Below are 14,856 nucleotides of genomic sequence, written 5' to 3' on the forward strand. Positions count from 1 at the left end.
CCACTTGCTTGGTTCCTGAATTAATCAGCCACTTGAATGATTTGATTCAGTGAATGACTGAATCTCTCACTCATTGGTTTGATTGCACTCAAGATTGGTTTGCACTCTGAACATTTTTTTTTACTTAAATTAAAGCAGTTCATAATGTCATGAGATTAAAGTGTATTCAAAAACATTAATCTCATGACATTATTTACTGTGCAACTACATCTAAATGCCACTTCAGATGCAGCTTCTGAGCCACATCTGCAGTCCAAAGATGGATTTTGTTGGCACTGATTTCATTTGATTGGTAACAGCATTATAGTTTTTAAACTAAATTTAATAAAATGTAAGAATTTGACATAAAAGACAGTGTATACTTATAATACACTCCTTGAAATCAGTTTAAGGGGGCAAATATCTCTTCTTAATGGAAAGTAAATTTCACTGCTGACAATTGTGTCTGGAAAGAAAGTTATTCAATAACAACTTTATTGAACTGTTGTATAAAAGCAATATGACACTTGCAGTCGGTATTAGACTGCTATAAATACAATTTAATTCACACACATTTTGGTTACGACTTCCACTATATAACCCATTTTAAAACCAAAATGCCTCTCTTAAATATTCAGGAATCATGCAGACCATATTTAATGCATGTGTTTGTCCCTGTCACTAGGGTCACTGATGCTATTAATAAAACGAGAATTTATTCAAGATTCATACAAGTTAGTAATTACAGCTGTCAGTCACAAACACTGACTGTTTGAACATAGCCAGTGGGGTTGTGGGACTTCACAATACAGAGCTAAAGAGGATCTGAAGTTCAGGGGAATATTTCCATTAGCTGCATAAAATATTACATTGCATAATCCTTGTTTAATATAGACAGCGTGACAGTTTGATTGGATTTGTTAGACCACAGGGCTAGCCAGAATCTCACACAAATGTATTTTTCATTCATTGTGTGGAATATTAACAGTCTCTTTTGCCTTTGCTTTGCCTAAATAACCCACTAACACTTGAAGTCAGCTAGATAAAAGTTGCTGGTTTAAATGTTGATGAAGGTGCCAAAGGAGAGGGGGAAATATCAGGGAGCAGCAGGGACAGTCTGAGAAAGAAATGAATCTGCTCCAATTCTCTCTGTCCTCCCGTGCTGTCTGTCTGCTCACCGTTTGCCCTGCATTCCAAATAGAGGAGAAGTCGTGCACTCCAACACAATTACAACTGTAGTGAAATACACAAATGTAGATTATCAAATTGACAACACGGCAGTGTCAAATATGGTCGAGCACACAGGAGACAGAGTGTTGATTAGCGGAGAGTCACATGTACACACGCATAATTACTCAGAAACATGTGAATGCTAATTGTACTAAGATGCTGTCAAAATGTCAATATGACAAGGAAACAAAACAACACAAGTGCTCTTTGAGCAGAAAATCACACAACAGAGTTGGGCCTCTGCATTTGTGCCTTCATGGCGGGGCTCTGAACAACATGCCGACCTGTCAAAGAGTGGCAGCTAAGCGTATGCTGTGCTCTTTTTACACAACATAACATGTCAGAAAGAGAGCAGGATCAAGACTCGAATCAGAGTATATCTGCCTCTCACAGCCCTGACTGAACTGAAGGCTCTGAAAAGGTCACGGCATGTTTGATTGTTAAAGTAGCGTAAGATTTGTTTTTGCTTTAAAGGGATAGTTCACATAAAAATGAAATGTCTCCTGTCATTCTAAACCTGTATGACTTTCTTCAGTGGAACATAAAATATATATATTGAGAGATTCTCTCTTCTCAGTGGTTACCAAACCTTTTTGGTGACCAGTATTCTTCAAAATGTCTTATATGTTCCACTGAAGAAAGAATGTTATAACGTTTTGGAACGACAACAACATGAGGGTAAGTGATTTTGATGCAACCAACCCAAGTTTGAATCTGCTTTTTTCTGATTCCATTCTTCTTGTTCCAGTCACATATCAGCTCGGAGAGGCATTTATTTTGAAATAAAAATTAATAAAATATTTAAAAAGTAGAAATAAAGTGAAATAAAGCCCAAAAGGTATTTATTATTGGAATTAAAGTGTGTTGTATAATTTAATAGGCCTTTCATTGAAATAGGATGAGGTGTCCTCACCTTTATTGGAGGTTTAAAACGGTTAAGGGGTTGGGATTTAGGGATTAAGAAACAAGTAAGGTCCCAATATGGCAGCCATATTTATATATAAATAAAATATTTATGGCACATATATTTTATATATATATACACACACTGAATTTGTTATTATTATTATTGCACAGTTTTTATATTGTACTACAATACACTGAAGTGTGAAAGGTATCTGCCACTATCTGCACGAAGTATAAATAGCATAACACTATTTACGCTGCGTGCAAATAGCCTCTGTCTTTCATTTTTGGGTGAACTTTAATAATTGCTCTTATCTTAAGCAGCAGATTGTAATTGATGTGTCTACTGATAATTATATCACATAGAGCTCATTTAAATGGGGCAAGCATCACAAATTTCACTTGCTTGCACTCAGTAAACACACAACTCCCAGGGTTCTTCACATCACCTAATGACTTCAGACACGACGTAGAGCCACACGCATGAGAAGAAGATGGAGAGATGAAGATGGTCAGAAAATGAATGCGACAAACAGAAGACACAGGAATTTGATGGGATTGGAAATGTCAGATATTTACAAAGATGGGAGGGAGGAGAGAGTGAGAGAAAGATAAGTGGGAAATAGGCAAACACTCGAATGTAAGAAAGACGAGAAAAGGGAAGTAAAGATAAGAGTAGTGTCTGAACACAAATTGCTGATCTTGTGTGTTTCTACTCTTGTCAGATACTGCGTATGTGCGTATTTTCATCAGTGACGTGAACGATAACAAGCCGGTGTTTGCGCAGTCTGTGTATGAAGTCGACGTGGATGAGGATGCTGACGTGGGCTCCACCATTCTCACAGTCAGCGCTAATGATGAAGATGAAGGTAGGTGAAGATGAGGAGGGGCATTGGATGATGGGTAGAACAATATGCTCATTTGTAAGACGGAAGTGGGAAATATGGAGTGTTGACTAGGGGTGAAAATGAGGGTCGTAGATTTGAGAACCTGACATCACAGCTCAGGTGTGATCTTCAACACTTGATATATTTTCTACAAGTTCTAAAGGAAATGTAGAATAATTAATTTATGAAGAAGACAAAAATCAACAACATAATTAATTATGAGGTAAAATTGTACATTTTTATTATATATTTCATTTTATATTTAAAGATTAATTTAGAATTTTAAAAATATGGAAAAAAGGAAGATCAAATAAAAAGGGAAATATTCTTTCAATATTTACAGTGTTACTGCAGTTGGATTACATTAGGGCATAAACCTCTCACAGGGCTTGGCTAGCACACAGCGATATTAATGAAACACAGTTAGAACATGTTCCCATGAGTTTGAGTTTGTCTCCAGGCTATTGCTCTCATATTCTTCTGCTCCATGCAATAACATCTGTACCACTCGTGAATGAGAGACAGAGACAGTTGGTTCCTCATCAATATACCCTGAGAACATAACAAATGCTGCTCCCAAGATAACCAGCCTCGTACATTGCCATGCAAAAGCCTTGGCTAATATTTTTGTTTTATCACACACTCCAGAAACACGCACAAAGAGGATAGTCTACATAACTCATCAGCCAGCCTGTCTTGGTATATAGATGCACTACTGAAGCGTCTAATTCCCTGTGGTCCAGTTGAATCCACGATTAGATGCCGGAGCGAGGAAGGGAATTCTTGTATCAGTCATTCATCATAATACAGCCTGGAGTGGCTGGACATTCCCTGAGCCTGAAACTTTACCCTGATGAATGGATTTTAGCTTTCTCTGCAGCTCTGACTTAACCCTCGCAGCCACTGGAGCAGAGCCACAGGAAACATCTGTACATCTGTACTTGCATAAGGAAGCTGCGCTTGATTCTGTGCATAAGCAGAAAATGCAGATAAGCCAAATATTCCCTAATGCAATTTTGTGGTGGTACCCTAGGCAACACGAGATGGTGGAGATGAAATGGTGATAAGGCTCCTAATGTGTCGTTCCCTATTCATTAACCTCGTACCAGCAGGGATATCCAAACACACTGCAAGATCTGAAGGACTGTTAAGCAGGAGTGTGTTTGCTTAACTTGGTTATTTGTTTATATGAAGTCTCTTTGCATTTATTACCTGCCTCAGAGAGATTTAGTCCTAAATACAAAATAACAGCAGAGTAATAAAGAATTTAATAAAATAGCATGCTCAAAACACATGCATTGCATCTTTCACTGTTTAATTTTCAGAGCTCAACAGGGGATCCAAACATTTATTATAACTTTTCTTTTAAGCTGGTTTCGACTTTGTGCTCCATTCACTTACATCCGTTCGCTTATGAATGAAATGTGTGCCAAAGTTCAGGTTTGGTGAACTCTGACCTGCAAATTAAGTTAGCACAAAGACATTTGAGCAACAGAGAACCTAAATATCACAGACTAGCTGGATTCAAATAACACACAATCTTAAAACTATGTGGTTTGCCGTGTTGTGAGGTCACAAGTATTTTTGCATACTCAAGTGTGGTTGTGGTCTACTGTACTGCAGCTCTCATTGGCTACATTCACAACACAGGTGATTGTGACCGAAATCAATTTTTTTTTTTAGTGAGATTGTTCTCATGTCCTATTAAATGTGCCAGCCAATTTTATCTAACACCATAAAATCAGTTTGTCATAGTGTGTTAGGCCGTGTGTCCACCAAAGCATTTTTTTTCTTGTGAGGCTAGCATATTTTTCAAATGTTTTTGGTGGAAGCGCTTCATATTTTCAAAAACGGCAGATGCGTGATGAGGCGCTGAGTGTCTATTTTACACTGTGCATTTTATTCTTGCTACTGAGAGTTGAAAAATGTTCAGCGTTGAGTAAAATGCATCACTGTCACTTTTTATCTAGCCGTCCAGTCACAGTGGAGGAGAGGCAGGACAAATACCACACCAACCAATGTCACATCCTACTTCTACTATGACTGAACAACAATGGAGGAGAAGTTAAAATGCTTGTAAAAATAATAATATCATGAGTATTCATGTCTGTACCAGATGAAATTCCTGGACTAACACCAATATTGAGAAACAATTAATTTGCGATGTAACTACCACATTACTTCAGTGGATATTTCATCTCATAGCAACCAAAGTGTCTCAAAGAAAAAAATAATAATAATAAAAACACCCTCTTTAAATATGTAAGATGTATCGTTATATAATGAAAATGATCATTTACTCCCCCTCACTTCATTACAAACCTATATGACTTTATTACCTCTGTGAAACACAAAATAATATATTTTGAATCTTGTTTTTTAGACCCCTACTTTCTTCAAAACCTATTTTGTGTTTTGCAGATGAAAGTCAAAGAGATTTGGATTGAGTCCACTTTTTTACCTTTCTTCTGCTAAATCAAACTAAACTGTCAATGATTTCATTCAGAAATAAATTAAATCTGAGTGGCATGCACAAATGCACAGAATGGGGGTGGGTTGTGGCATTGACAGAATTAAAAAAAAGATACATTTAAGATACATGAGTCTTGAGCACTGTTTTCTTTTGAGTTTGAACATTGGGTGCTTCAGAAGAGACAGCTGAATGGACCTTTGATTGAATGTCTGACAAGAGCTATGCAAAAGTACAAAGCAAAGTTTTAGTGCAGGAGTAATCAGAAATAAGTGAATGTTTTCATGGACCATTGTTAAAAATGTTTAGAAAATGAATAGAATTTTTCATTTAGTCTTATCTTCACCTAATTTGAAGTTTATTGGTCTATGTTTCCATGGTGGCAAGTTTCCAAGGCTAATCTTAACAATAACCTCTAAAGGCCATTGAAGCAGTTTATTGTTCACCTGCAGCAAAAAGCTTGTTATCGTATTTTAAATAGATACATTTTTTTTTTTTTTTTGCAAATTTTTCCACTTTTAGAAGTTTCTGACTTTTAGCCTTTTGTTCAGTAGCCTTTATATCAGTGTCAGTGTAGGTCTTTGCTTTCCTCTTTGTTCCTCTTAAGAATTAATTCAAGACAGAGGAGGAAGTTTTCTTTGTTTTCATTAACTGCTCTTATTCTTCAGGTGCTAACGCCAAGTTGCGCTACCAAATTACATCAGGCAATGTGGGAGGTGTTTTTGACATGGAGCCCGAGGTGGGAACCATCTTCATTGCCCAGCCATTGGACTATGAACAGAACAAGCTCTATAAGCTGCACGTCTTGGCCTCCGATGGGAAGTGGGAAGATTACGCTACTGTAATAGTGACTATTGTGAATAAGAACGATGAGGCACCTGTGTTCTCTGTGAACGAGTACTACGGTAGTGTGACAGAGGAGATGGACGGTTCTCCTGTCTTTGTGTTGAAGGTACTGCCTTTAGATTCTCTTTATTGTACATATCAGCTCTGTTCAATTTTTCAGATCATGTATTTGTTATTTTAAAATAGTAACTTTTTGTGGCCCATATTCCTTAATTTAAAAAAGAAAGAAAGAAACTGTTAGGAGTTGCTCTAAATGAAACAAAAAGAGGTCATGGATGTGTGATTTACCACATCATTCTTCCATTAATAGGTTTTTGAAACTGAATAATACAACAATTCATTGGAAATTGCCAGGGTAGTTTGTGTTTCTTAATTATAGTGAAAACTGTGATTGATTTGTTCTGTTGAATGCATTCAACATTTTGAACGAGTCTCTAGAGGTTCATGCATAATTATTAAAGTCTAAAAAAAAGTTAATTATTAAAAGTCTGAATTTGCAGCGAGTGACATCACTTTATTTGTCCAAAGATGTGAGAGGCTCATTTTCAATCTCAATGTTTATTTTTTATTTTTTATACAAAAGTTGGTGGAGATAATCTTATTTCCTAACTTTTTAATTTTCTTAGTCAAGAATTAGTTTTGAGTTCAGTTTTTGTTTCATTCTTTCTATTTTTATTTATTTAGTATTTTTATTTATTTATTTTTATTTTTTGCTATATCTATCGAATGGATGTACCGATAGATACAGCAGATTAACAGATAGGCGGACAGATGGATGGGTGGATGGACGAATTGAAGGTTGGATGGATGGATAGATTATTAGATCTTATGTTAGAGGTTGCAGACTGGAGTTTTAATATATTCTCTTTGATTTTGTAGGTAACAGCATCTGACCCAGATAACGATGCTGACCAGGAGGCTTTGAGATATTCCCTTCATGGTCAAGGTGCTGAGAGCGAGTTCATCATTGACGAGGTCACAGGGAGGATATATGCTCAGAGAACATTAGACCGTGAGGCCCGGGCAGTGTGGCGTTTTGTGGTCCTGGCCACGGATGAGGGTGGCGAGGGACTAACGGGTTTCACCGATGTCATTATCAACGTATGGGACATTAACGACAACGCTCCTATTTTTGCTTGTGCTCCAGACAGTTGCCATGGTGACGTATCTGAGAACTCCCCACCTGGCACTTCCGTCATGGAGATGACAGCCACTGATCTAGATGATGCGGCTGTCGGACAAAATGCAATGCTGGCCTATAGAATTGTGGGTAACGCTGCCCTAAATGGAGCTAACAGCGGAGCAGATGTGTTCAGCATCAATCCCGCTACTGGGGCTGTTTCAGTGGCAATGTCTGGCCTGGACAGGGAACAGACTGATTCGTACGTCTTGGTGGTTGAAGCACGAGATGGTGGAGGTATGATAGGAACGGCTACCGCGACTATACACGTGACGGACGTCAATGACCACGTCCCACGTTTCCTGGACCGCACGTGCTCCATACGCATCCCTGAGAGCAGTGAGCCCAACACGCCGATCATAGAGCTTGCCGCAGAGGATGCGGATGCTGGAGAGAATGGCCAGCTGACCTTCAGTGTGGTGGCCGGTGATCCCGAACAGAAGTTTTACATGGTGAGTCATCGACAGGAGCAACGCGGGACCCTTCGTCTCAAGAAGCATCTGGATTACGAAAGACCAGGTGAGCAACGCTTCAACCTCACCATAAAAGTGGAAGATATGCAGTACTCCAGCCTGCTGCACTGCACTCTTGAGATCGAAGACTGCAACGACCACGTGCCGGTCTTCATTCCTCACTTTATACAGCTTCCAGCCGTACGAGAGGATGTCGCTCCAGGAACTAGCGTGGCGAGTGTGGCTGCCAGTGATTTGGACTCAGGGTTCAATCGTGAGATCACTTATAGCATTGCTTCAGAGTCTGATCTGTACCATCTGTTTTCTGTGGACCAGTCAGGGTTGGTCACTGTGGCTAGTGAGCTGGACAGGGAAAAGGTTGCACTGCATCATTTGGTTATACTTGCGACAGACCACGGTACGCCACCGTTGACTGGCACCGCAACTATCCAGATGGCTCTGCTGGATGTCAACGACAACGGCCCTGAGTTTGAGGCTGCATATGCACCAATAGTGTGGGAGAATGTTTTGGGCCCACAGGTTGTGCGGCTTAACCAGAGCTCCACATTACTGAAAGCTGTGGACCGAGATTCAGAGGAGAATGGCTCACCCTTTTCCTTCTCTGTGCCTCTGGAGTATCGTTACAGCAATGATTTCCACCTGCAGGATAATGGGAATGACACTGCCACCATCACCGCCCTGAGAGCCTTCGACAGGGAAAGACAAAAAGAGTTTCTACTACCTGTCATCATGACCGATAGAGGCAGTCCACCAAAGACCGTCACGAACACACTCACTATCACCATCGGTGACGAGAATGACCACGCCCATATAGCTGGACAGAAGAAAGTGTTCATCAACTGTCACAGAGGTAATGGCTTCAACAATATAAATATGTACTAGCAGATAAAAGGGTCAGTAATGGTTAAATTACGCTTAATTAAATGGGCTGATAAAATTTCATTTAAATTGATTGTAATATTTGGCGTGTGAGTTTATCTGTTAAATCAGTAGTTTCTTCATTTATTTTAATTGTTTATGATTGTTTGTATAAACCAAGGCATTTGTAATGTTATTTTATTTCCCTGATAATTATCATAAATATAATAAATCTTCAAAAAGCAGGTTGTTTATTCAAAGTTATGCGGTATGATAGAGAAACAACACAGGAGATGGTTATATTAAAATGGTGTGCATAAATTATTTATTTATTTTCCTGGTTTATATGCATGTTTAATACACTACCATTCAAAAAATTGGGGTCAGTAAGCTTTTTTTAATGTTTTTTTAAAGAAGTCTCTTATACTCACCAAGGCTGCATTTATTTGATTGATTAAAATAATGTAACAATATAATATTGAGAACATTTTATTACATTTTAAAATAACTGTTTTATATTTTATTATATTTTATTTGTAATTAATGGAATTGAATGTAATTTATTCCATAATGGCAAAGCTGAATTTTCAGTCCTGAATTTACTCCAGTCTTCAGTGTCACTTGATTTTTAAGAAACCATTGTAATATGCTGATTTGATGCTCAAGGAAAAAAAAATATTATTATTATCAATGTTGAAAATGAAAACAGTTCTGTTGCTTAATATTTTTGTGGAAAATGTGATACATTTCTTTCAGGATTTTCTCGTGAATAGAAAAAGAACAGCATTTATTTGAAAGTTTTTTTTTTGTTTTTTTTTTGGTAACAAAAGTTTAATCCATCATTGCTGCATAAAATTATTATTTATTAATTACAAAAAAAAAAAGACTTACTTCAAACTTTTGAATGGTAGAGTATATTGTAGCTTTGTCTATTCTACTGCAAGCCTCACGTTATTCCTTAAGGATTGAGAATAGCTGTAGATCTGTAGCCAATATATTTTTGTATGTCATATTTGTACCAGACCTCAAAAGTAGCCCGGGCCCAGGCCATTGCGCCCCCACTTACTATAAATAAATCAAATCAGCTCAGTTACCCTTCAAGGTATGGAATATTTGATGACTAGCCATAATTCACACCTGCTTTGCATCGTGGTTGTTACCTCGGGTGTGCATCATTTTTTATCATTTATTCAGCAGCTACCGATTATCCTGCTTATGCCATTGTTACCATACCTCCAAACATTGTTCAGAGGTGTTATTTTTCTTTTTGGCCTTAAAACACTCTTTTGTGTAGAAATAATTTCTTATAAATCCCATCCCAAGGTTGATAGGTTGAGTCCCCGCTGATAATTCCAAAATTTTAGGGTTAGTAACGGGGGCTTGAGTCATTGATACTGGATGTGATTATAAGATAAAGAGAGAGTTTAACAGCTGTAAGCTGTAAGTTTACCTGCTTCAAAAACATCAACCTTACTACCTTGCTATGGAGAGATGTCATGTAGCTTTTCAGTTGTGAAACTATTTTATTGAAAAAGTAAATTGCAGGGCAGCACTGGCAACAAGTTTCCGCGTGCATATATGTTTCTGTCTGTGTGCCTGTACAGTATGTGTCTGTGCAGAAAGAGCAGGAGAAAGAAAGCATGATTTCCATAAATAATAAAAGGTAATTTAGTGAAAAAACATGAAAATTGTTTGTCATTTTTATCTTATTGTTTGTCACAATTCTTTGTTTGATCAGTGTCTGTGGGTTTTGATTAATTTGCTGTTGTAGGCTATTAGGGCCTTTGAAAGAACTGAAAAAAAAAACAGAATAATTGATTTGGAACTGTAATGCAGACAGCATCAGCTTACAGTTGTCAGTAGACATATATCTGCGGACTGTGCTGAATGCTTTTTTTTTTTTTTATGACAGGGAGAATGCCAACCAATGTACTGGGGAAGGTTTACTCACCAGATCCAGATGACTGGGATAACAAGACATATGCCTTCGAGGGACCTGTTCCTAAGTGAGACCTTCTTTTTCTTCTCTACTCCTCTTTCTTTCTACATCCTTTTCCTTTCTGTCCACATCGTTGCATCATCCCCTCCACATGGTTAGCATGTTTATACACGTCTCCCAGCACCGCATTTTTCCTGCACTCTTTGTGTTATTTAAAGGGGTCAAGGGATCTCTAAGAACAATGTCAAACCCTTTTTTCACACATCCCAGCATCTCTCTTCCTCTCTTGCTCTTCTCTGTTGATGTTGTACACTTTACTGGAGAGGAGTATACAATGATAAGATGAGGCCAGCTTTTAGATGTCTTGAGCACATAGCACACCTGTGCTCTTGCTCTCTCAGAATCTTCAGTACACGGTGAGAACACTCATGTCTTTGAGAAAGATTAAAAAGAGAATATAGATTAAAATGTTTACTCCATTTGGAAACAAAAATGAATTAATTCATTGAAATATGTTTTAGCTTGTAACTGGAATTTGTTTTCTTTCATCCTTTCTATAGATTTTCTGTGCATGTGTACATTCAGCAAGCTTAAGTGTAAATATTTATTTGAAGCTGAGGTCAGAAGTTGACCTATAAATTGTTCTTTTCAGTTTTGGGAAGTTGTTGGTTTCAGACTAGCTTATATTTTTAGGTCAGTGAAATCTATATTTCAGTGCCATTCATCTGCTGTTCACAATTTGTTGCAATATGCTAGAAAAGGAAACACTCGCAACCCAAGGACTCACCATCTAAATCATCTCTTAGCTTCCACTAACCATTTATTGAAGTGCATTCACTCTAGCCACATTTCAAATGACACTGAATTGTGTGTTCGTTGACCTGTTAGATTTACACTTTTGCTTTTTATTGTTTATTTATTGGCTGTTGGTTTTTGCGATGTGTGTGTATGTGTCCAGTCAGACAATCAATATTTTAATACTTTAATCCAATTTTCTACCTGCAGTTATTTTATCCTGAACAAGAGGACAGGGTTCCTCATCCTAAAGGAGAACGCTCCTCCTGGGAGTTATGACTTTCAGGTTCGAGTGTCAGATGGGCTGTGGCCGGATACCGTCTCTAGTGTTAAGGTGAATGCGAGAGAGCTACGGGACGATGCCATCTACAACTCAGCCTCTCTGAGATTAGCAGGTACAGGTGATATTTACCTCATGACAGCATGACGTAGTGCTGTTTGACATTTAAATGAGATTTCAGCCGAACAGTAATCAGTGCTGACTTTTACACTTGTGAATTTTTCTTATTTTTTCTTCTCTCCAATAATCTGCAGATTATTCTTTTTTTTTTTTAAGTAAGATTAAAGTCTGAAAAATGTCCTCTTGATTTACATAGAATCATAGAATTATATATTTATTTAAAGCATTCAGCAATGGTGTCACAATAATTCCATATTGCATTTTCACTGGTCTTGTCTTTCCTGCATACCTTTAAACAACTATAGCTGCCTTGATACTGGAAACGCACTGAAGTTCTGTCACGCTTTGGTACTTATGCACAGTCAACAAGAAACAAGATGCAGGCTCAGGTTTATGAAAATGGCAGCTCTGATGCATCATTTTGTTTGTGCAGAACTAAAACCTACAGTAAAACTATATTATTTAGTATTTTTGGAATGCAAATTGATTAAATAGTGTGGATGTAATGCTGCTGTAAATGTTACTTCCAATGTAAATCATTATAGTTAAAGGCTCTGAAACTAATTTGACTGATAATGAATGGCACTCTGTATACAACACTGTTGACACTTGAGCCGAGTCTGTGTCCACTGCTTATTTCAGTCAGAGACATTAAAATGGTTTGATGGTTTGGGCCTGGAATCAGGATCTGTGTTGATTGTGTGCCATGTTATAGCAGTAAAACTCATGGGCATATTGACTTTGGTGACATTATGACAGTCAGTGTTTTAATGAAAACAAGACTGAGCTGAAATGAAATGGACTATAGCTGAGGTTTTTGTAGTTTTAAGACTAATAAATTGGGGGAAAAGGTATTGTGGGAGATGGAAAGACAGAATATAAAATGCAATAGCACAAAAAAAAAATAGCAAACTCATAAGCCTATAAAGAGATTTTTCTTAGATTCCAGCAATGCAACTGATTTTATGGCACGCATGGAACAACAGCAAGCAGTTTTTATTACTGCTTACTGTGACTTCACAAATAACTTTGCAAATGTCTTGTAACCACAGTGTGTATGTAAATGCCTCTCCTTTCTATAATCTCTGACAATCCCTAATTGAAGTAGGATTATATGTGGCATTAAAAACAATCTGAGTTACTTTTATTGCGGTTTCATAGTTTTATCCGATAATCTACCGTGGTTTGTGCAATTAGATATCTGTGCCATATGTCTGTTTAGTCTTTAAACTAAATAATGTGGCGGTTTACCATTAACCCTCCAGGATATTGTGTTGCCAAAAAAATTTGAATTAAAGGCATTATTTAAAGAAACTTATTTTATCTGGAAGTGTTCATGGTAAAATAATCATGAGTATGGATAAATTACACCCTTATTATTTATTTATTATTGTTTTATATTCAGCAATTATATTCTACACAAAAAGGCCAAGTAGGAGAGTGCACAATTCTCTCTAATTAACAGTGATGATGAGCTAGGCTTTTAAGGGCAGTATTTAGGGAGAAATTATAATGATTCTGTAAATTTTAGTCTTAAGGAGTTTGATATGTATACAAATATCTGTTCAGAAAAGAAACATGCATTTATTTAGAGGTGAGTTGCTATGCGACAGTGTTTGGCAAATTGGACATTAGCCTAGTGTTGGAATTGTTTCACACTCAGTCACCTTAAGTCCTTTGGGGAGTCTGGAATTTTATATTTAACACCTCGAGTTTTATGGTCCCTAGAATTGCAACAGTTTGCAAAAAACAAACAAGGTTCAAAACAAGGCTTTCGGTTTCAGAAGGGGACGTCAGCATCTGTCAGTACTTCAGGCATTTTTTTAAAATGCACATGAAAATGGCATCAGTCAATTGAGGTATGGGTTAATGTTCTTGCCAAATACTTAAGATGTTTATTTCTCTGGAGCCCTGTCTCAACATGCATTGAATTCTGGTCTAACTGAAAGTTTGAATTTCGTACTATTTACTGCCTCCTTGACATTTGAAATCCCATTTCAGGAGCAAATGTTGAAGGCAATGGAGAGACGTAAAGCCTGTTTAATGCTGCTGCTTTGAGATTATAGCTTGCTCTGTGCATCTCTGGAAGTGAACTGATTGTAAAGTGAAATATGAGGGAAAGTATGTGCAGAAGTTCTTTAGACACCCATGCTAGCTCATGGAGATAACCGAACACGTGCGCACAAACTCACACAAGCTTATTCCCATAACCTCTGCTCTGTCTGTACACAAACAGGGCACACACATATACACATTTATACATAAACTCCCACATTCTGCAGGACACGCAACATGAAAAGCTTTTTGATGTTGAACTTTTGAGGCTTCTGACTGCTTAGCCAGTTTGGACTTATCTTTAAAAAAATTTTAATGTCTAATGTTTTGATCCTCATCTCCCTGGCTAACCCTGAGTTTTCCACCCCAACAGGACTTTGAAGTATCATTAAAAAGAGAAACTGGGAAAATATTGGCACTAATTCGGTAGCTCACCAATTCACAAAGACATATTGACCAGCCACACTGTCCCCAAGCCACAAAAGCTAAACCTCTAATTTAAGCTCTCTCTTTCTCTCTCTCTCTCTGTGTGTACCTGTTTTTCTATTCTGGTGGGGACTTAAACCTGAATACACACAGACTCATGGGGACTCGTGTCACGGTGGGGACCTAAATTGAGGTCCCCACGGGTAAACAAGCTAATAAATCACACATAATGAAGTTTTTTTGAAAATCTAAAAATGCAGAAAGTTTCCTGTGAGGGGTAGGTTTAGGGGTAGGGTTGGTGTAGGGCAATAGAAAATACGGTCTGTACAGTAGAAAAACCATTACGCACATGGAGAGTCCCCACAAGGATAGCAAACCAAACGTGTGTGTGTGTGTGTGTGTGTGTGTGTGT

At 37.7% G+C, this 14,856-nt stretch overlaps 1 protein-coding gene across 1 annotated transcript in view; it reads left to right on the forward strand.

The window, feature by feature from the left end:
* LOC107741884 (neural-cadherin) overlaps positions 1 to 14,856 on the forward strand; it is a 307,523-nt gene that overhangs the window by 211,864 nt on the left and 80,803 nt on the right. Inside the window, exons 16-20 of the mRNA XM_016554680.1 lie at positions 2,841 to 2,984; positions 6,141 to 6,424; positions 7,198 to 8,821; positions 10,742 to 10,835; positions 11,774 to 11,958. Of these exons, the coding sequence (XP_016410166.1) occupies positions 2,841 to 2,984; positions 6,141 to 6,424; positions 7,198 to 8,821; positions 10,742 to 10,835; positions 11,774 to 11,958 (2,331 nt within the window). The remainder of the gene's footprint in view (positions 1 to 2,840; positions 2,985 to 6,140; positions 6,425 to 7,197; positions 8,822 to 10,741; positions 10,836 to 11,773; positions 11,959 to 14,856) is intronic.

The sequence above is a fragment of the Sinocyclocheilus rhinocerous genome, unplaced genomic scaffold (genome assembly GCF_001515625.1).
Source record: "Sinocyclocheilus rhinocerous isolate Xijiao unplaced genomic scaffold, SAMN03320098_v1.1 scaffold436, whole genome shotgun sequence".
In the NCBI taxonomy this organism is placed as follows: domain Eukaryota; kingdom Metazoa; phylum Chordata; class Actinopteri; order Cypriniformes; family Cyprinidae; genus Sinocyclocheilus; species Sinocyclocheilus rhinocerous.